Genomic DNA, 22,886 nt, shown 5'->3' with positions numbered 1-22,886 from the left:
TGCAGTTTCCCAATGAGCTGAAACCCAAGGGAAAATTTAACACTTACACCAGTTTGAGTTTGATCTCCATTGGATATTTCCCAAGAGTTTCATCATCCTCCTTGCTTCTGGACCACTGCTGCTGATAGGAGGTGGAGGATCATCAGGGTCAGCATCCTCAGCATCTGGGGATGTGCATTATGTGTGATGGTGACGCTTTAGAGAACTGCTTTATTTCCCCTGGGCTTTCCCACTCCTCATGCAGGGCTCGCTGTCAGCCCTGGAAGTCCAACTTTCTGGACTTCCAGCACCGTCAGCTCCCAGGGGCTTATCCCGTAGTGCCCACAGGGACTGCAGCCAGGCACAACTTTTTCCCCTCTGAAGCCAGTGCAGGTGGCTGGGAGGCAGCTCTGGCCCCAGAGTGCTGCAGTTGGGCAGGGAACAAGCCTCTGCTGTAACCCCACCTCACAGAGCTGCATATATATAGATTCCTAGAAGAAGTTTTCTTCCTTGGCATATCCCTCCAGCCCATTATGCCCTCCCAGCACTCCCTGTCCTCTGCTCACTCTCTTTTGGCTTCCAGCAGCTTCTCCGCACTCCAGGGAAAACAAGACTCTGAAGCTCAGAGGAGAGTATGATGGCCTTACAGAAGAGCTCCCGTGTGCTCAGGGGTGAGCAGACTAAAGCCAGTGACATCGTGTACCCTTGCAGCCCAGAAAGCCAACTTTGTCCTGGGCTGCATCAAAAGAAGCGTGGCCAGCAAGATGATGGAAGGGATCTTGCCCCTCTACTCTGTGCTGGTGAGACCTCACCTGGCGGACTGTGTCCAGAGGTGGAGCCCTCAGTACAGGAGGAACATGGGCACTGTTAGAGTGCATGCAGAGTGGGGGGCACAAAAATGATTCAAAGGATGGAACATCCCTCTTACAAGGACAGACTGAGAGAGCTGGGGCTGTTCAGCCTGGGGAAGAGAAGGCTCCAGGGAGACACGACAGTGGCTTTAGATTATCTACAGAGGGGATGTAAGAAGGAATGGGACAGACTCTTTTAGCAGAGTCTGATGTGACAGGACAAGGGGAAAAGGTTTTGAACTAAAAGAGTAGAGATTTAGATTGGATATAAAGACAAAGTATTTTACAAAAGGTGTGCTGAGACACTCTAACAAGTTGTCCAGAGAAGTGGTGGATGCCCTGTCCTTGGAGAAACCCAAGGTCAGGCTGGAGGGGGCTCTGAGCAGCCTCACTGGGCTGTAGGTGTCCCTGTTCATTGCAGGGGAGTTAGACTAGCTGGACTTCAAGGGTCCCTTCTAACTCAAGCAATTCTATGGTCCTATGTTTGTTTCTGAGTTCCTAGTCCTGCTCGTGGAGACATAGCTCCATCTGCATTGACTGCAGTGCAGTGTGGCAGATCTCTCGCTGAGGACTGAGCTGTATTTTAAGAGGTGGTCGTGCCCACCAGGCCCGTTGAGTGAGTCAGCTTTTGGTTATGTTGACTAAATCAGAATCCTCTAAGTTCTAGTCCAGGTAAATGGGTGTTAAGGGATGCAGTGCTGTCCCTCCCCAGGGAAAGGAGGCTGCAGGAGCTGCTGACCCTTCATCTGACTCCTCCTGAACCACTAGCCCAGACACAGAGGTCACTTAATCTTTGTGAGCGCAGAGTAAGACCAGTTTACATTTCTGGTACTGAGTTTAGGGAGCCCGTGTCCCACTGGCTAGGACAGCTCTGGGAAAGATACACCAGAAATTTGCATCTGATTCAGATGGGATGGGTGAAGTCAGTGCTTTCCCCACAGGAGCCGGGATTCCCCTGGGCTGCTGCCAGCCCGTGAGGTGAGCAGGTGCCACCGGGCTGCTTGCCCACAGCACCCTTTGGGCAAGCTTCTCCAAGGGTTCGCTGTGCTGCTGTGGGGCCTGGAGCAGCTGCTGGGTACAGGAAGGGCTGATGGCCACCACTGCTGCCCCAGGTGGTGCACCATGTTTCCACTTACCTCCCTTTTAACCTTTCCCATCCCAAGCCCATCGTGGTTTTCCCCTGTGACCATGAACGAGTCAACACTCCCTAAGCTCTGTTTGTTACCAGAAAAAAATGGCTTTCCTGTTTCCTGTCTCAAAGGAAGATAACGAGGAACAGCTAATGTTCATGGAAGATTCTGAGATGTCATCGTGAAGGTGTTTGGGGAATGGGAAATACTTGCCATCCTAAATTTAGCCCTGAAAGTCATGCAGTCCAGTTTCCTGGCACAAATACCAGGGAAACTCTAGAAATCTGAATGTCTTCCAAGCACGGCCACAACCACAGAGCTGCCATGGCCACCAGCTGGGCTAGCTCATTCCCATACTGGCTCTTCAGAGATCTCCAAAAGCCACCTGGACGTGGCCCTGGGCACCCTGCTCTGGTGGTCCTGCTTGATCAGAGAGTGGAGCAGATGGTTCCCTCCAGCCTCAGCTGAAGGCAAAGGGGAAGGGAGCTGGCAGGAAGGGGAGAGCAAAGAATAACATGGAAAACACTTCAGGGTCAGCACATGGCAGGGACTGGGAGATAGAGGGAATGGGATCTGGGGCCATCTGCATCACGTTACTGATGTTCTCCCAGCTTAATATTGATTGAGGCTCTCAGAGCACCTGTACTGATACAACACTTAGTATTAATTGCTGCCATTTGTGCAGGTGAGGTTTGGATGACCAATCCTTGTGGCAGTTTCAGCCCATTTATGGAGTGTCAGGCAGGCATGTGACAAGCCTGAGTTTATCTCCCTACAGATGCACTGATTTCTGTGAGTGGACTTCACCTGAAGCCACCAGAGAACAACAGATTTGGTTAGGGTCCAAGTGTCTGCACAGCTGGGGCCTGGATTGAAAAACAAAGCCACTGGAATAAAAGCAATATTAACATCTAAGGAGGAAATGCCTTCTGGTATACCCACAGGGGCTGCCACCTCCTCCAGGGGCAGTGGCAGTGCTGGTGGCACACGGGCAGGCTGCAGCCTGGGAGCTCTGTCCTCTGCAGTCCTGGGCTGTGAGCACCCAGTGGGATGGTGAGCAGCCTACCAGCACCTTAGGAGAAGTGACCATCGGTGTGCTGACCGCATATGGGCATGGTGTTTTCATACGGTAAGCGTAACCGTGAGCAGGCATTGGTATTGCTAAATGAATATTTAAAGCAAATGTCTGATAAGTTCCTCACAGGCAGTTTGACTTGTGAGTCACGTTGCAGAGTCCCCAGCCTTGCCCCTCTCTATTTATAAGTTCATGCCTTGCTATATCTGACTCGCTAAATAAGCCTTCCAAACTGCAGCAGGGATTCTGGGGGCGTATTATGGGACGTGGGGAGTGATTTAGAAGAGCGAGGGGAGATGGGGAGGGCACAGCAAATCTCAGTGTGCCTGCTGCCCTCTGAAGAGCAGAGCTCCGTGCCCTCGGTCTGACCCACACAACTCCAATCTATGGGCACCAGTTGGGGGGAGCGGAGGTGGCCGTGTTTAGGACAGGCAGGCAAGAACTGCAGCGAGGTTACTCCAGGGAATACCCGTGTCAGCACCCTCTGGAGGGCAATGTTCTTTCTGGTTTTACATTCAGCCAGTGGGACCTGCAGCATTGCAGTGCTGTGGGCGTCAGAGTAGTGTTCTCCCAGAAGGGTGGACCTCCAGGTATTCTTTTAAGGGCTTCATCCAAAAGCAGTTCACTCCCACATCCTGCCTAAGTTTTGGGAATGCTGCACTTCTTATCGTGGCAGACGCTTCCTTCCCAGTTTCTCTGATTCTACCTTACATAGCACAGAGGCAGATGGTATTGGCTCTAGAAGGGAAAGCAGGGTGCCATACAGTTAAGTGGCCACACTCTTAAAATGTAACCAGTGTAACTAACCTAAAGATAGGGAGTTGAAAGGAAAAAATAGGACTGAAGGGATGAAAAATGATGGGGAAGAAACTGATTTTCCAGAAAGATCTTTTGATTGAAAAGCCAAATTAAATTAAGTATTTGAGGCAGAATGTCTACGTCTGTTGAGATTTAATTATATACCAGCTTTCATAGATTAAGATATAAAGGTTTTATGGTTGTCTTCCCGCAGCAGATTTCCAGACTGTTGCCTGCTGTTTGGCTCTGACCACAGTATGTTTATTTAAATAGTATTACACTTTTCTTGGCTGGAACTCCTGATGAGAATATAGGAGAATATATCTTCTTCAGGAGGGAGAGCTTAGCAGCATGTTGAAGGAACCTTTAAGAGTTGTTCTCTGTGGTATCAGCCAGGTAACTCTTGGTAGTTTCTCCACCAGAAACCAAGAATATGCAGAGGATCCTGACCTGTTCTGCCTGCCTCTCCTCCCTAGGTAAAGGGCAGAGCTCTTTAAGAGAAGTCTGGATGACTGCACAATTGCCTTTTCCCCTGCTGGCCACCTTTCAGTGGTGGTCTTCTGCTCTGTGCTCAGAGCACAGTCTGCACAGGGTTTGGTGTGCTGGCAGCCCCGGCTGGACACAAACCAGAGAGCTCGGGAGATGAAAGTCAGCCTGAGAGCACTCTGTGGAGCCAATAGGTTGCCCGTGCTGAGGAGATAATCCATTATAAACAATAAACAGAGATGTCAGCACTCTCTAAGGAGGCACTCACAAGTGGCGTGCGTTTTTTTTTCAAGGATGCCCATTTGTCAGATCTGTCCTGGAGATAATCTGCAGAGCTCCGATGGATGTTTTCTTAAATCGTGGCCTTTTTTTCATTGCACACACCATTGTGCTTGGTCCCCTTCCTCTGAAAAACACAATCCTGGCACTGACCCAGGTGACCGTGTGCTTGAAATGTCCTTTTTGTGAGGGTGATGTTGCGTCTGGAGATGCCCTGTGAGAGTGGCTGCCCTTTTTGTGACCATCCTTGGGAGGAGGCTACTGTGCTGGTGAATTTTAGGATGGAGAGCACTGGAGAGGACCAACAGCTCTTCCACCCCCTGTGATTCTGTGAACAAGTGTGCAGAGATAAACATTTAAGCTGGAGAGACCTGCTAAACTCTTTGTGAAGTTTAATTTTCTGTCCTGAAAACAGCCCCTTCGGTTTGCTGAGCAGCAGCTTCCTCCCAGGAAGATTTCAGGACCCCATGGGAAGTCTCCAACCAAACGCTGTGCCCTGCATTGGCTGCCGGTGGCTCCATCTCATCCCACCCTGCTGGCACAGCTTGGAGCTGGAGAGCCGGGCCACGCTCGGCCAAAGCTGCAAAGCTGGTGTGCGGTTGGCAGTGCTTAGCGCGTGTGTGCATTCAGGCTGCTGGCTGGGATTGCTAGGAAGCCAAAGGAAGAGGCAGCCTAAGACTTTAATCCCCCTCCTATCTGGAAGCTAAGTTAACCCCAGCTGCACTGACATTTTCCAGCCTAAAGCCAAGTGGCCGACTGTGTGCCTCTTGCTAGTGGCAGTAAACCTGCGCAGATGGGACTTGCACATCTGCAAGCTCCAGGGGGTTAAAAATAAACCCCACCCCGCCGGTGGCTGTTTCATGTCCATTTAGAGGTGTGCCATGCTTTTCATGCATTTCCATTCTAATACTCCTCTGTGAGACCTGAGAAAATGCCTCGGTGGGGGTGACGTTTTGTTCAAGGCCCTTTTTAACTACTGCTATCTGGGCTAGCTCCCCTCAGCAGAATTATTTCACCAGAAGTGCATTTGCCGTCTACGTGCCCTGTTCTAAACTTGGAGCTACAACATGTTTGCCAGCACGTTTATGGCTCTCTCCACCACTGCTGTGCAGTCCACAGTGAATGACCAGGTGTTTCTCAGCAAGGCAGGGACTTGGTCTCTGGAATGGGTAAAACACTTTCCCTTCTTTGCCTTTTTTCTTCTCTTCATACCCTAGAGCAGGAAAGCTTTGATCAGAAGAGCACCATCGCTCTCACCACTTACTTGTGTCATCCCTGCAGGGTGGTGGCTCACCATTTTCTGTGGGTGTCCCAGCAGGTCCCTGGCTCAGGCATAACTCTGAGCACCTGAGGAGTCCTCAGGAGTGTGTCCTTTGCTGGAGGAGCCATGCTTGGGCCATTTGAGATGCAGGTGAGATGACTGTAACATGTGGGCAGCACTTGGGTGAAGGCAGAAGGAAGACAGGTAAAGCCTTTGTAGGTCCTGCCATGGAGGGGAGCAGCTGAAGGAAGGGGCTGGCATGGTTGCACTACGCTTTGGGGAGGGGGACGGGTGAGAGGAGGGAAGAGGCAGGTGAGTCAGTGAGTATGGAAAATGAGGAGAGGAATGAATTCAAAGAGCCCCTTCCCCATTGCAGGGAGGGGGACAAAGCTCCTTGCCTGAATGCTCACTTTGAAGAGACGGATGCTTTATGAAGGGCTTCTTTTCCTCTGAGTGGAAGGAATGGAGGAAGACAGGAACTGGAAGCAGAACAAAGCTGGGAGATGTAACAGAGTGAGGTTTGAGCAAAGCAGCGGTGTGAGCAGGGCATGGCTGTGCACCTGGCGCAGGTGTACCGGAGCATGGCTTGCTGCTGCTGCAGCCGGAGCAGGGCAGGGAGCTCAGAACAAGGGCTGGGTGTCAGCAGGTAACCCCCAAGAGAAACGCTGCATGAAGACGGGCACTCTTTGCCAGTGTTTACCACATCCCAATTGCTGTTGGTTATGCCCAGCCACCGCGCGCTGTCTGAAACCCAAGAGAGCCTGGACAGCCTCCAGAAGGCAGGCACAATTCCCATATTGAGCCAGCCTCTCTCTTTCCCTGCTAGCACCCAGCATGGTTTGCCTTTGTGGGGGCTTTTATACAGGGCTGCATTCCTGCAGCAGGAGCCCCCAGCCAGTCAGCGCAGCTGAGGCCATATTAGGGACGCTGCTCACCAAACCATGGCTGCATGCCCCCTGCACTCCCCAGCAGGGCTCCCTGTGGAGAGGAAGAAGGAGGGCAGGTGGGAAGTCTCTCCTGCTTGCCCTGCCTCTCCTGGCTGGCTGTTGGCCTGGGTTGTGTCAGGCTCAGTGGGCAGACTTCAGAGGTGCTGCTGGGGCTGGCACCTTGACCACCATCCTGTTTTTGGCTCTAAGGTCCATTCCGTGCAGGGACCTTCCTGACCTGCACAGCATTGTAGCACTCGAGGAGCAGGAGCCAAGAAGAAATGGAGAAAAAAGGGCTGATGTCAGTGAAAAGGAGAAGTAAAGAGACAGGCAAGACCACTGATCCTCCTCTAGCACCAGCTGCAATGGAGCATGGGGGAAGGCAGGGCTGCAGGGCCTGGTGCCAGCTCTGCCATCAGCCCCCTGAGGAGCTCCTGGCTCACCTGGCCTGCCACCTGCAGGTCAGCGATGGGGACTAGAGGCAGAACTAACATCCTCCAGGGAAAAGGGCTTTAAAAGGGAAAAACACGTCTAGAATTCGTGTTCTGCTTCAAACGGCGTCTTTATTTAGATTTTTAATGAAGGAAAACAACAGCAAAATATGTGAGAGAGGAAGTTTGTATTCTCTTAAGTACTGCCACTCAGTACTTAAGTACTGCCATTCAGGCGTCTGTGGAGCTGAAGCTACTTAATAACTGGCTGCTCTCAGCCTGTGTATGTAGATCTCTGCCATGAGGCGCTGAAGCCAAAACTCATTAGGATTAAAGAAATAAATGTTTACATAGCTACGCTGAGCACATCCAGAGCTGCTGTGCTGAGGAGCTGGAGCAATCCCCGGCTATGGAGCCGTGCTATCTCACGCGGCTCAGCGTCCTCTCCCAGAGCCGCAGACGCTCCCCAGAGCTGCCGGCTAGAAGCAGCGGCGCTTCCCGCCGCACTCCCGAAAGCCGCCAGTGCCCCCCTGCGTCGGAGCGGGGCGCCGTCCCGCTTCACAGCCCGGCGCTCGCCCCGCCGCTGGGTGGCGCTGTCGCCGCCCCGAGGTGGGACGATCGGAGGTGGGGTGGGGTGGGGGGCGGGGCCGGCTTCGCGCCGCGATTGTCGCGGTGGGCGGGGCGGGGCCGGGCGCTGGTGTTTGGATTTAAACGTTGCAGCGGGAGGGGCGAGCTCGGCCTTGCTCGGAGCGCTACGCGGTGGTGTCGCCGTCGTGTTCCGTTCGGCTCCACGGTTCCGCCATGGTGGTGCCGGCGCGGCGCGTGAAGACGGAGTACATGAAGCGCTTCAAGGAGCCAAAGTGGGAGTCGTGCGGCGCCTGCTACCTGGAGCTGCTGCGATACCGACTCAGCCGCCGCCTCCTGGAGCAGGCGCACCGGCCCTGGCTGTGGGACGGGTGGGAGCAGGACAGCGCCGGCGGCAGCGGCAGCACCGCCGGGTCCTCATCGCCGCCGGCGGCGGGCAGCCCTCCGCCCGCGCAGGACGAGGAGGCGGCGGAGGCGGGACAGGCTGGCCCCGGTAGGACGGGGATGGCGGCGGGGATGGCCGCGCGCATCCCTGGGAAGGCGCGGCCGGGGCTGCGTGCGGCTTTATATAGGGCATATCGGGCGGGGATATTGCGCGGGAGGAGCTCGGGGGGGATGCTGGTCCGTTAGCTGAGGATGCGGGACCTCGGGGGCCCGGGGCGCTGAGAGGCGGCCGTTGTTCCGGCTGCGCGGAGGGCCGTGCTAAGTAGGGCTTCCCGTGCTGCCGGGCGGGCTGCGGGGCCGCCTCTGCCGGCGACCCTTTAAAAAACCGCGTCGTGGTAACTCATCCTGAGTCACAGCCGCTTATGTAAACGGTTGCCATGGGAGCAGCGCATTCCTGCTGTTATATAAGTAGGTTCCGTGGTGAAAGCGGCGGCACCGAGCCGGGCTGTGTGCCGGTGGCTGGCACGTAATGGCACTGCTTCCCCGGACCCAACGCTGGGCCCCTAATGACAGCCGAGCTCTGTGGTCCTGGGTTTGCAGCCCTGAGCAAGTGTAGAGCTGTAGTCGTGGGCCTGTGTGTTACCCGGCTGTCACGTGCCTACCAAAATGCTGCTGAGCTAAAACACAGCTACTCAGTGCTGGGAGAACACGCCGAGGCATCAGCAGTGCTTAGGGATGCTCTTAAAGACCAGGTCTGTTTGGGCTTGAAGGAGCTGGAGATGTGCACAGCTGCTGGCTGCCAGGGCAAGGCACTCCATCCCTCCAAAACCAAGTGGTGATGGCAGCAGCTTCACTGCTAAGGGACCAGGCTGGAGTTCCATGGTAGCTCAATTCCACTTAGGTTTGCTTTAGCAGCTGGTAAAAGCTTGTTAGTTGTAGATATGCTCTTATGGAGATATTCTGCAGCCAGCAATGGTGTGTGTGACTGTGGATCTGGCATACGCCAGTCTCTTCTTCACCTTAGCTTATCCTAGCCAGCAGTACTGACCTGACCAACTCAGAGGCTTGAGGCAGCAGTGGTAAGGTTCATGGACCTGATTTCTGAGGTTCTTCCCATTTACAACTGGAGAAAAACATATACCTAATCTTTGTGTCTCTGCAGAGTGACTTAGGATGAATAATCTTTCTGCAGGCATTTTCAAAGCTTTAGCAAAAGGTCTGAAAGCAGTTCAGCTTTGTCAGCTGGATTAAGTGGAAATTGTACATTGATGTACAGCTTACTGTACAGTCAGAAAGCAAGCGACTCAGTATTAAGCAATTATAAAGGTGTACTTTCTTTTTAGTGACTTCCTAATTAAAAAGCACAGAGGCTATAACATACAATCCGCCCCCCGTGAATCTTTCATTATTTGACTGCTTTTTTTTTTTTCCTGGGAAGACTTAATGACACTGAGATGCTGTGGGGGCAGCTAATGTGCTAATGTCAGTGATGTCTTTTGTCTTCTGAATCTGACATCGCACTCACGTGCTGCAGCATCCTGGTTGGGTTGTTACCTGGCTACTGCTGCTTCCCTCTCTTCTGGAGGGAGCCAGATTTCTGCTAAGAGTTTGTGGCTGAGTATGCTTGGCCAGCAGTAACGTTGCTTGAAACCAAACATGCAGTGTTTTTATTCTGAAAAAAGCAACAACAATGACCTGCTCTTTACTTAGCTCTGATCCATGAAGGAGCACTGACAGCAGTTTATAAAAGCTTCTGCCATGCAAAGACAAAGCTGATTTTATTATTTTGCACTTTGTCTTTGAGGTTTCCTGGTGTTGCTCTAAATTACTATGAGCACAAACCCCTGAAATGGCAAACAGAACAAGCACATTTCCTTGCTGTATCTAATGTCTAAGGTGTATCTGAGAGATATTAAGGTGCGCTGAGTGGCAGCTTTGGTTTAATTCCTTCCAGCCTTTCACTTGCAACACTGTTGGGGGGGACTGCTCTGTAGAACATGTTCTGGCGTGATATGCTTTACACATGATCCAAATAAAATCTTGACCTAGATCAACTGGTCTAGTTGACGCATACTCAAAGCTGTCAACCCCATGGGCTGGGAAGTGAATGACAGGAGCTCTTGGCAGCAGTACTACAAGCAAACCTGTTGCTTGTGAAATTATACTGTTGCACACACATCCAGGGTTAGGCCATCTTTCCAGCATTACTGTGACTTTTTTTGCCTTCAGCACTTTTATAGAGGTCTTAAATGACAGCTACGATGTCAAAACAGTTGCCACACAATAGACTGGATTAGTGCATCTGGGTAGAAGACCCAGTTTCAGACTTGTTCCCTGATCTGTCATGCTGTTGTAGGTGTATTTGCTGGCTGAGCTACTCAGGGAGGAGTAGCTTATGGTGGAGGAAAACACTAACAGTGCCAGTTTTGGGATTTACGGTGATCCAAGGATACTTCAGTGTCTTCTGGGGTGGAACAGGTTTTGCTGTCAAGAGACACAACTTTTGTTAGTGGGCAAATCTAATCAACTCAACTGCTTTGTTGCTGGTCACTCAAATATTGTGCCAGGGTCTTATGTAAGACTGATCTTCAAGCAGTGCTGTTGCAGCCTGTTTCAGCTGTAGTAAATAGTAATGACTTTCCGCCCAGCTGTAGTCAGTTCATGCCCCTCTTCCAGAGGCACAAAGAGGGAGAACTGCCCAGTTGGGAGAAGTTTGTTTTTAAGCTACTATGGTGTGTAGGAGACTGCTTGTGTGGCACCTGTTCTGGGAACTGGCTTCAGTGTTGTTTGAACGGGGCAGCTCTCAAGATGGCTGGGGGCAGTGCTGACCTTGTGTTTCCTGCTTTATGACAGAATGCTTCCGAACCTGACGTAGTAAGGGGTAAATGCCTCTATGTAAAGAAAGTGTGCTGATCTCTTGGACTTGTGGGTCTGATCAGAAGGATGTTGGTACCTCCAGCAAGTCAGCAGAGCCTTTGATGTGGGGGTCCCATCAGCCTGGTAGAGCATGCTGAGCTTTAGATGGGGGGGGAGAAGCACCATCAGCTCTCTGGGAGCCACTGGAGGGGAGCTATTATGTAAGTTGGGTGATGCAGGAGGACTTAAGTGACCTCTTCTGGGCAGGAGCTTTCTATGGCCATGCTGGGTGGGTCTGGCAGCCTTGTTCTGCTGCTAAGCACTTAATCCCCTCCTGCCCAGTGTGCTCTGTTTAGCATCCACGATGCGGTTTTTAAACGTTCCTGGCTTTTTCCCTATGCTGGCTAATCCCTGTAATGCTGCAGCCAGTCAGTTGAGTTTCCTGTTCTATTCACAGCATGCATTTAGCAGTGCCTGCCTGAGCTGGCACGCTGTGGGAGAAGGAGATAGTAGGTGTTGCTGATAGTTGGGCTTCCTGAGTAGCTGGGTTTGATTCCTTTCTTGCTATCAGCTGCTGCTTTTCTGGCTTGCTGCAAGGAGTGCCTAGCAAAATAGCTTGGATATAAAATTTAATTGGCTGTTAAAGGCATCCACCTTGTACCTTCTGAGTTTTATATATGTGAATTGTGGGAATAGGTTCATTAAAATACCTGCTCTAATAGCAGATGCACATAAGGTGCCAAAGTATACTCTGGTATACAGAATTTACTGCAAGACTGTGCAAGATACTGCATGCCACTTACTCATGTGCTTTTATAGCTATTTTGGGACAAGCTGGCTTCGTCATTTCTGCACCAGCTGGGACCATATCTGAGTGAGCTGCATCCAGGCTTGTCTGCTGCCTTGAAGTAATAACTTAAAGCTAGGCTATCAGTGCAACTGTGGAGACCCTCCACTTTGCTTTACTTTGAAGGCTCTAAATGCCATCTCCATCCTGCCAACAATCAGCATTGCTCTGTTCTCCTGTAGAGATGGAAGATGCAGTTCTTCCTTACAGGCAAGACCTGGCATACCAAAGTAAAAGCACTGCTATCAGACTTCACAACAGTATGCCCCCCCTCCAGTGTCTTATGTTCTGAAATATCACTGCAGCACTCAAACAGCGCCTCCTTCTGATACGGTCTCTTGTATGCAGAAGGAGGAACTAGCCAGTCCTCTCTTAGGAGCAGGCAATGTAGAGAAACTTGTGGATAATATGGTTTTGCAAGGGAGTACCTCTGTGCTGCAGGGGTGAGAGTAAAAGCATTACTGGATTGGTAATCAGTGTGCTAGGTAGGTAGTGTCCATTCTGGCAGAGCTGGGTGGATGCCGTAATGAAACTAATGCAGTGTCAGATTGCTGATGCGTGAGGGTGATTTGCTAAGTCAAAGCAATCAGCATGAATGATCCCTGTTGTGTCACAGGGATGGGCAAGTCCTCCTGCTTTTAATGTCAGTTCAAAATTTGTTGTTATTGACGGTCATCACTGCAATATGTAGGCAAGCCTTAAACTAGATTATTTCATTCAACACCAGTGGAGGAATCTTTCCATAACCAGTAGTGTATACTGGTGGCTGGAAGTGTGACTTGGAACATGGGTAGCCTGCAACTGGTCCCTACCACAGCCAGGAACAGATGGTATGGCAGAAAAGCCACATGTTCAGCTAGCTTTGGTGAGCAGCTTCAGTATCACTGGTTGGCCAGTGAAGGGCAGCATCTGATGCCCAGAGGTGGACACTTGAAAGGAGAACGCTTATTTGTGGACTGCTATGTGCAGCTAATGTGTGTTTGCTTTATTAAATGGCTTTGGTTGTGTTGACCATATCATCAGTAGCAAGGGGGGCTGATGACAGCCTGTTACTGGAAAAGCAAGAACTATATATGGGGAAACAAGTCTAGGGTAGCACGGCCTGCAGTGTGATACTTAAAGCCTACTTCACAAGACATATAGTGAGGGTGATGTCTATCACTTCATGAATCTTTGATTCATACTTCCCTTTCCTCTGTAGACAAACAGTCATGGTGTCTGCATGGATAATCACTGAGTCTGAAAGGAATCACTCTCTTCTTTCAGTCAGAGCTTATAATATGAGGGATTTATTCTCTGGCTGGCAGTCAGCATGTACCTTCTTCTCAGCAGTCCATCTGCTTGCTGTCTGAAAGATGGAAGGATGAAACAGTGAAGACAGGAGAGCACTGCAAACAGTCATACTGCACGTACAGTACTGCTTGGAGCTATTAGGCACCTGTAGCCTCACCAGTGAAAGGTGTGTTTAAATGTGGCAGCTGATGTATAGGGGATAGGCTTGGAAATATCATCACTAAGGAGTGAAAGCATTTAAGCAAGGCATGCATCTAATGCCAAGGAATTAGTGACTTCTTTCTAAGGAAAAAAAAAAAAAGGAAAACTGCAGCTTTCTTGATGTATCAAGACAGGCTGTGTAGATCAAACATAAACATGTCACTGAAACTTAAAGCAGAACTTTTTTTTTTTCAGAAAAAGAAAGCCAGGATCAAGAAAAGCATCAGAAGGAAGAGCAAGAAAAAACTGTAGAACGTACTTCCACGAAGGAAGCAGACAAAACTTCCACGAAGGAAGCAGACAAAACTTCCACGAAGGAAGCAGACAAAACTTCCACGAAGGAAGCAGACAAAACCAGCCGTACAGGACGACGTCCAAGCCGAAGTGCCTTGTCCAGTTGTAATGATCGAAGATCAGCCAAAAGTCCTCAAAAGACAGATGCCCCAAAGGAGAGTAAACATCCATTTGCTCTTTATGGGTGGGGAGAAAGACAGACAGGTACTGGAAACCAGAAAACTCACAATGTCTGTGCTTCTGCTTCAGTGAATGAAGTAAGTAGAAGCTTCTGTTTGAGTGAGAACTGACACAGTGCCTGGAAAGGACACTGCTAGTATCAAGAGAAAACTTCTCAGGGGTGCTTTTATTTGTGATCACATGGGAAACTGTAAAGACTTGAACAGCCTCTGTGTTTTGCTGTATTGATGGTCAAATACTAGCTTGCAGTTGTGCCAGAATGATGCTAGGGGCTTATTCCACTCAGTCCTTTGAATGGGTGTCATTCTTCCGGGTTTGGTTGTGATTGAGACTGTACATGAGTTCCTTCAGACAGCCCTTTTAGGCAGTGGGGTTTTTGTGTGTGAAAAGGCCTTCAAAGTATCAAAACCATCTTTGGGTTAGAGACCTAGTTATGCATGCTGTAGAATCTTACTATGTGCTGCTAAACTGTTTCCTGGAGACAGGCAGTTTTCCACTGTATCCAGTGCAGTCTGTAGAGTGTTGTCTTGGAAATACCAGAAAACAGTTGTTTTGATGAGACAGAAATGGCTTTTCTTCTCGTCGGCACGAGTAGTTGCCATGTTACGCTCCTGCAGCTACAAGCATACAGTGGAGTACTGAATGTGAAGAACCCTTCTACCTCTAGAAAATTCAGAGGCTTCATCTGCCCGCAGCTGTGATGATCAGTACAAGAAAAGGAAGGTATGGGATGAAACATGACTGATGCCACTTCTAGACTGAGTACTGGTTATGTGCGTTCATACTGGTTGTGGCAGGTATCAACATTTTCTAGTACAGTGTGCTTCAGGGGAAGAGCTGTGACCTGTGGTTCTTGCTAATGTATTTGAAACTGAAGTTAACATCTCCATATGGCGGTCAAGAACTTGCGTTAGGTATGGAGGGAGAAGCAGAGGAAAGCAGGAAAGTATACTTTGACTGTTGATAGGTCTGACAGTACAATATTGTCATTAGATTTATTGCTGTAACTTTTCATTTAATACTAAAGATGTTTGGCATGTCCAACTTGAGTAACTTTTAACTGTTAATCTGTTCTGAACTCTCCACAATCAACTAATACTTAAAAGTATTAGTTTTAATTCTGATTAATGTTTGTCTCTCGTTTCTGGCTGTTTCAGTGCTAACTGCAAAACTGGCTGCTCTATAAATGTATTTCTGCATTGTGAACAAGAGAAAAGCAGCAGGCAGTTAGTACCAAGCATCCCAAAGCAGGCAGGTATATAAACACGAGGCAGTGCTGGGCTGTGAAAGAGCAATTCTTTCACAATTAAGAGCAGTGCTGTTAACTGGATCAATAAGCTTAGGTCAGTGGTGGTAATGGCAGACTGATGCTTTGCTGAAGCGTAACAGATGTTGATGCCTAACCTGAGAAGAGATGCTGATACTTTGAAAGACTTACTGTTTTTTGTAGTAGAAAGAAAGTTATAGAACTCTAAAGATCAAGTCTCCAGATTGTAGTGAATGGATGACTTCTCTGAAATGCTTCCAGTTATATAAGCACTGTCACTAGGGACACATCTGTAAGGAAGGACTACTTTCTGCCTTGCTAAGTCACCTTTCTTGAATGCTTCGAAGTTGCTACTCTCATCTGAGATGGGAGATTTTTAAATCTTGGGATGGAACTTTGCAAATTTAGAAGCTGGCTCTTCAGACTAAACTTGGGAAATGATATCATTTCTAAATACAAAAACATGTATTCCTGCAGTGTATTTTGAAGATCAAGAAGCTCTTCAGTGTCTTATAAGGAGTCTAAGGACTGATCATACTAATGGGCTTACATTTTAAGGGATGCCTGAGCATACTGAAGGATGATTAAGAATTCTATACTATACATTATGAGTGGAGAAATTAGAGTTATAGATGCCAGGGTAAGATTAAGACATTTTGCATATTTTGACACTTAGCAGCACAGAATGGGAAAAGTAATGCAGAACAGAATTTGAGGCATTTTTTTTTTTAATAGAAAAGCACGTAACTTTTGGATAGTGGTGCAAATTCCAGAAGAAGTTATCTTGCTAGCAACCTGTTTCTTCTCAATGGGGGTAGGAAGGAAGCAGGAGTGACCCTTGACTTTGCTGTGGGGTTCCTAGCCCATTTTCCTGCTTGTAATACTAACTCTGCTCTTTTAGATTCACGAATCTGCTCTACGGGCCAAGAACCGGAGACAAGTGGAGAAAAGGAAACTTTCTCAGAGGCGAGTACGATCAGCAGAAGCAGAGAAAGCTTGGAGGATAAAGCCTTCCCCACCAGATAACCCTTGGATGACAGAGTATATGCGATGCTACTCAGCAAGAGCTCGGTGAATTTGGATTCAACTTAGGCATCTTCATAAAAAGTTATGCATATCAGGACACTGGTGCAAGGAACCAAACTACTTATGCAAGGTTTTTATAGGGAGTTTCCAGCTGTTAAAATATTTGTTAAAAGTATTTTTATCTCGGCTACCTACCTCACAGTGGGGTGTCTACTTGGAGCCATAACATTTGAAGAAGCTTTTAGATATAGCTACCCAAATTTTTAAACACTTCCCTTTTGGGAATCTTTCTCATGAGTTTCAATTGATTTGTTTTGAAGGGGGGGGGGGCTCTGTGTACTAGCAAACAAGACAAATACATTCATCTTGGTTACGAATAATCTGTTTGTTTCCCCTTTATTTTAAAAGATCAAGTCCTCCAAACCACAGGGAGCTGGTGTTGGGAGGGAGAATTTTAAGAGTATGACGGAGGTGCCTTTGCATTTATATTGAGTCAATACTGCTACCAAAAGAAACATATTAAATCAGGCAACAGGAGAGTGTAGGTGTGGTAAGCAGCACTATTAGGTGTAGATGCTTTGGACAGACAAATGCCAAGTTTTGTCTGTACACAGAAGCTTTTTCTTAAAAATAATTTTAAAAAAAGTTGATTAGTAAATCTGCTGATACTTAATTTTCCTTGCTGCTTCTGAGGTTATGGTAATAAAGTACTAATTTTCAGAGCAAGAAACAGCCACAGAATTATTTTGCAGTTGCTGTGCCTGTTGCACTGAATAACTGATAAAGACAATCACGATCTGATAGCTGCTGCTCAAAAAGCAGCTGCTTGTTCTACAAGTATCAACTTGGCACCACTGTACTGAGCTTGCAGTTACACTTATTCTGTGCTTAATCACGTAAATGTTGGTTTATCAGAGCAGGCTGGCTTCTGTTTAGTGAAGTCTATTTTTATTACTTATATCTATCTGTGCTCAGTGGGGTTAGACTGCAATAGGTATTCCATTTGGTGGTATTGTATGACTGTACTATTAGAGATTTTTACCTTCAATCATTTTTGATGAAATTTAGATGAAGTAGTGGAGCCTCAGCCTTCTGCAAAAAGGCAGTGCATAACTAACTCTTCAGTGAGGTGGATGAGTGTTGGGGAGGAAGGAGAGGTATCCTCCAGTAAAGTACATAGTGGAGTTTGAACGCTTTCACTTTGCAGGCCTTTCATGTACATGTCAAACCCTTGGTGTTTTTAAAACTCAAGCTGCTGTGAATGATTTGTTTGACAATTAAGCTTTAGGCAGATAACTATGGTTATGAGCTTCAAAGTTTTGTTCAGATGTGCTGTGTTAGTTACGTGTGTTGGTTCCCTTACTTTAACAGTTTTGAAACTTGCTTTTTGCAGTGTAGACAGTTTCTCACAGGAAGCGCACTTACACTTGCACAGCAGAAGCCTGAGCTGGTCTGTGCCTCACTCCACAATCCCAGTGAGTAAGCAGGACTAGAACCCCTGTTGCAACAGGGACAGCTGAAATGCTTAGCGAAGTCTGACTGTAGCTCTTAAAGAAAGTAATTGTGGGAAGAACAAGTACTGTTGCCTTCTAAACTTAGTTATTACATCCTTTAAGATTAATGAAACCTTTACTAAGATGTTTTAGAGTCTGTGTAATTATAACCTGATTTTCAAGCATAAAACTTTAAAAATCCAAACAGCTCATGTTCAGGCCTACCTGTCAGAGATCCTGCCCTTTTAAATTGGGGAAAGCAAAGTATAATTACGTATGTCTTATCCAATGACTATTCCAATTTCTCAACAAGTCAACAGTTTAGATATTTCTAAAATTTCACAACAGCATCTCAAACTGTGGCAAAACTATCCAACAGGATGTTCTTATTCCACATGAGATTTTATTTCCTTGTATACTGTTTTTCCTATTTAAACATATTTACAGCAGCTATTTAAGTTACTACAATGCTGTTTCAATTCAGAAATCCACCTTTGAATGATAGTATTAAAGCACTCAGTAGTACCTAACAACCTTGTTGCTGTTGTCTGGAACACCACAAACGTGCACAACTCTGTCTTCATATATGTCACGTAACTGGCAGATGAACTATGTGCCCTCAGTGCATTCTGTGGCATTAAGCAGGTTCCTTGGTAGGATGTATCTTGCCATGCTTTCCATACTGGTTTCTACAGTTCCTACTGAGAATGCAAGGAGCCAAGATGCCTGCCTTAAGTACTCATTCTTGGATAAGCTGATGTTGATCTCAAGGTTTTAACTGTTTTCTGCCTTGGACACTGGGTACCAAACTTAAAAAGTCTCCAACAGGCTTGTTCTGGTGCTCTGCAGAATGTGAGAATTACTCAACAGCATCTGGACAGCTATGTACTGAGGAAATACTCTAGTTTTTATCCTTGTCTAGGCAAGAACCATTCCCCAGCAAAAACAAACAAAACAAAATCCATTGTTAGACAGTAGAGGCACTAATTGGGTTCTGAGTCGCTTGTGCTTTTTCAAATGGTCTGCAGCTAAAAATCATCTTGGGTGCTATGGTGGTAATATCTTGATTGAGTACCATAATGTGTGAAGTGAGGGGCAAATTATTCTGATTAGGTAGCTTTCTTGACATTTTTTAAGGAAAAAAACTAGGAGGCTTGCTTAGACTGCGTGAAATAGTATAGTCCTGATTGTTCCAGTTTGAATATGCAAAGTATTTGATGTCCCAGGCCAAAGTCCAGAAAGCCATTTTCATGTTTTGACATGAAATGTGAGGGAAAGACTTTTTTAAAATACAGAAGCTTTAACTGTATTTCACAGAGTGATAGAGTAGGCTGTTTTGCATCACATCTGACTTGCTCAAAAATGGAAGACTTAGTGAATGTTTACAGTATCAACTAAGAAAGTTCTGACTTGCACTAGACTGAATTCAGCCAAGTGATGAATAATCACTCCTGTTTTACAAGCAAAACTCAGTTGTCCAGTCTTCATGAAAGTTTACTCCTTTCAGTTTCTGAAAGCACTTAGCCAAGTGAAATAAGTCCTTCACAATGTGTAATGCTGCAATTTAACTGTAGTGTTGTAAAGACTGGTGTTTACAGTGTGAAATGTTGCAATGAAAACTGCATATGAGTGTCCCTGTGAAGTATAGTAGCATGCCTGTTCAGTCACTGCTGTCCCATCTTTGCAGCTATGAACTCTGGCTTTCTTTACTGGAAGCCTGAAATAGGGTGATACCTAAATTTAAAGCCAAACTTCACTGTTAGAACAGACCTGAATTCCTGGTAATGAACTCTATCGAGGTAGCCAATATGTATTAATCAAGCTTTAACCATGTAGGGAAACGTATCTGCCCTTCTAAAACATAATGCAGTGCAACTGAATTATAAAGGTCTCTGACCTTTTTTTAACTACGAGGACCAAAAGCTAGCAATCTGAGGAACTGTCCAGTAAACCTGCACGTGCCAACTTACTTTCCAGCTCAGTTTCTGCACTCAGCAGCAAAGCCATATGTAGAGCCTGATTTACACCTTGACAGTAGCACCTATAAAGTTAGGGGCAGAAGAGAAGGGGAAGCTGCCTCAGCTATTGTTAGCACTGGATTCACTTTAAAAGTTAAAGGGAAAATAGCATCTACGCTTGAAGCAATATGTGTTTTTTAAGGTTTTTAAAAGTACTTGTTTTTAATGCTTCTGTATTGTCTATATTTAATAGCGTGGTGTCAATTTGTATATGTGAATAAAATGAGTGACAGTATCTTGGCTGCTTATACTGTTGGTTTCTGGCTCTCAGCTTTCCTGCTACAAGGTTCTTACAGACTGTGTGCAAGCTGTGGGTTTCTGCTTCTCCTACATACTCTTCCCTTGCATTAATTATTTCTCATTTATTCTTTCTGACTCTTCACCCAACACCATTCTTTACAAGCAAGTCAATCTGAAACCTGAGTTTGTGTTCTTGCTGTAGTTCTCAAGCCTCTTAATACCTCTTCCTTACAGGGAGGTCAGCTGTGCTGTCAACCTGGGTTGCCTATTTGTCTGGGAAAGCTGTAAGAGCAAATATAGGATTCAAGTTGTCCAAACATTTTCCCATAGCTTTTAAAAAACACTTCTCACTTCTGAAATAATGTATTCCAAGAGTTCTAGACGCATCACTGCTAAAGCCCTTAGAGCAGGAAGACAGACAAGGAAGTAAGTAGAGTTTCTCTTTAAAATGTCACATAGGGGTGCAAGACTACAAAACGACACGTTAACCAGGTTAAATTGAACTAAAATAGTAGGAACATATATTTAAAGAAAAACATGTCAACTCTGATTATAATGTAAGTATTTTTTCCTTCCACGGGGGAAGGAGACAGCATAAAACAAGCTGTTACCAAACGACTGCTGCTTATCACAGAGCTAGTGAACATACAAACCACTATAAACAGGGCTGATTTGTATATAAAAGGAAAAAGGAATAGAAAAAAGAATAGAAAATGTATTTTTTTAAAGTTGGGGAAGAAAACTGACCACCCTGCAAAATCCCTATGCTTTCTTTCATCAGTGGACTACTCAGAAGCAATGGAACTAACTCCTCCCTCCCCTTATTCTCCCAACTGCCAGGATAATAATAAAAAAAGCAAGTTTTAATCAAGTGCCAACCCTACTGCAACCATTTTAACAGTGACAGAGGGGAGACTTTTACCTGTGCTATGTCACAACTGGTAAGTGCTCAGCTTTCATTTTATCAGCATACCAAGAAATCTGATAAGAAGAATGGGAAAGGGATTCATCTGTTATTTTTTCCAGCATTTCAGTAAGGGTTTGGTGTTTCAGAAGTGACACATTCCCCTTCACTCCATCATCCTCCAGAACTCTGGTTAAAACGCAATGCAGTGCAGTTGAACAACAGGTCGCTTGGACTGGTAGAAGAGCTAACTGTATCCAGCCTCTACTTCAGGGGACTGCTTGTGGTAACTCCATCCAGTTTTGGAGTAGCATAAGCCAAAGTAAGCTGTTAGGGCTGACAGCTAAGGTTTGTTTGGAGTTCTTCCTTTACAATTAATTCTGTTGTATTTTTATTTCAGAGATGGCCAAGGTATATAGATTTGGTTCAAATCAGTGTTAATTTCAAAACAATTATTTTTTCCATGCAATTCTAATTCCATGAAAGATGGAATCACCTTCTCTATGTAGCATTCTTGGTTTGCATATAGGCTTTAACCATCCTCTGAATCACAGTAGCAGTTCACCTTTCTGATTCAGTTTTTAAACATGCACTTGACAAGTGTCCCTTAAATAAAAAATACTCCTGTATAGAAAATAAAGCAAAAATACATCCAATTTCCAGTAATACAAGGAAGTAAAAACATCACCAGCAATTTCTATCGATACAACTGAAATATCATTTATCTCTTGACAATAGATTGAGTTCAGATACCTCCAGAAACATTTTCCACAGCTCCTTACCTGGCAACATAGAAGCCACGTCTCTTACCTGATCAGTTGTCATGACATCCTAAAAATGATATGCACTACCCATGGCTCTGTCCTCCCTCTTAAGCCCTCTGCCAGTCTTCTCTGGCTTCAGTTGAGCCATGATGACAGGATTCCTAACCCCTTGCCCCATACCTCCTCCCTGCCTTATAAAGGCAGGAGGGAAGCATGAATTGTTTTTTGTTTTTTAAAACCATATGAAAGTATGCACTAAGACTGAAGTGCCCCCTGATGAGTTTCACAGGAAGAACTACATCGGCAGCATTTACTTTTTTCTTTCTTCATATGAGTCTCCTGGAAGCAATGTCAACAGTGTTATACACCATGTTTTCCCAAAATGTTCCAAGGGAGGGCTCCAGCAAGATACACTCTTCAGTTCCTGATTTTGAAGTCTCACTTTACCATCCAGGGTCTTAATTTATATGTACTTTATAAATGTTTAAGAACAAGACATCAGTATTCTAAATCATACATTCAGGATACTTTACAAGAATCCTTTAAAGAGCCCAGTGGAGGGCCACAAAGATGATAAAGGGCATGGAACATCTCCCTTATGAGGAGAGGCTGAGAGACCTGGGTCTGTTCAGCCTTGAGAAAAGAAGACAAAGAGGGAACCTGATCCATGTCTATAAATATCTAAAGAGCGGGAGGCAAAGGGATGAGGCTGGTCTCTTCTCAGCAGTGTGTGGTGACAGGATGAGGGGAAATTGACCACAGCCTGAAGCACAGGAAGTTCCACACAAGTGCACATGGGAACTTCTTCACAGTGCAGTGACAGAGCAGTGGCACAGCTGCACGGAGAGGTAGTGGAGTCTCCTTCTCTGGAGATGTTCCAGACCCACCTGGACGCCTACCTGTGCAACCACCTGTGCAACCTGGGCTAGGGAGCTGCTTTGGCAGGGGGGTTGGACTCCATGATCTCTAGAGGTCCCTTCCAACCCCTACAGTTCTGAGATTGTGAACCCACCTGGATTCAGTTTGTACCTCACAAGGTATGCTTTAGCAGAAATCATTTTTTCCACAGGCGAATGCTTAGTTAGCAATAAGAGGTTAAGTAAGAGAACTCCTACCATGTGAGGTTTCTCTAAGCCCACGCCCCAACACTAGAATCACAAAACACACAGAAGATACGCATTTCTGTTCACGCACACATACTATCTTCATGATACCAGTGCTATACAAAACATCAGAACCAAGAAAACAAAAATTCCAAAATCCACATCAGTTGACAGCCATTTGAGAGAGCATGTTTTCCACAACTTCTACAGTGATA

The 22,886-nt window shown here is 46.6% G+C and overlaps 1 protein-coding gene across 1 annotated transcript; it reads left to right on the top strand.

Moving 5' to 3' along the window:
- Positions 1–7,984: 7,984 nt before the first annotated feature.
- On the top strand, positions 7,985–17,243 carry CCSAP (centriole, cilia and spindle associated protein). The gene is made up of 3 exons (XM_065730296.1): positions 7,985–8,294; positions 13,578–13,933; positions 16,025–17,243. The coding sequence occupies exons 1-3, from the start codon at positions 8,018–8,020 to the stop codon at positions 16,196–16,198; spliced, it is 807 nt and encodes a 268-aa protein (XP_065586368.1). The 5' UTR covers positions 7,985–8,017; the 3' UTR covers positions 16,199–17,243.
- Positions 17,244–22,886: the final 5,643 nt, after the last annotated feature.

This window comes from Cyrtonyx montezumae, unplaced genomic scaffold (genome assembly GCF_038088225.1).
Source record: "Cyrtonyx montezumae isolate F1298 unplaced genomic scaffold, pur_monq_1.0 scaffold_0, whole genome shotgun sequence".
Classification (NCBI taxonomy): Eukaryota; Metazoa; Chordata; class Aves; order Galliformes; family Odontophoridae; genus Cyrtonyx; species Cyrtonyx montezumae.
This window is presented reverse-complemented; position numbering and strand designations above follow the sequence as displayed.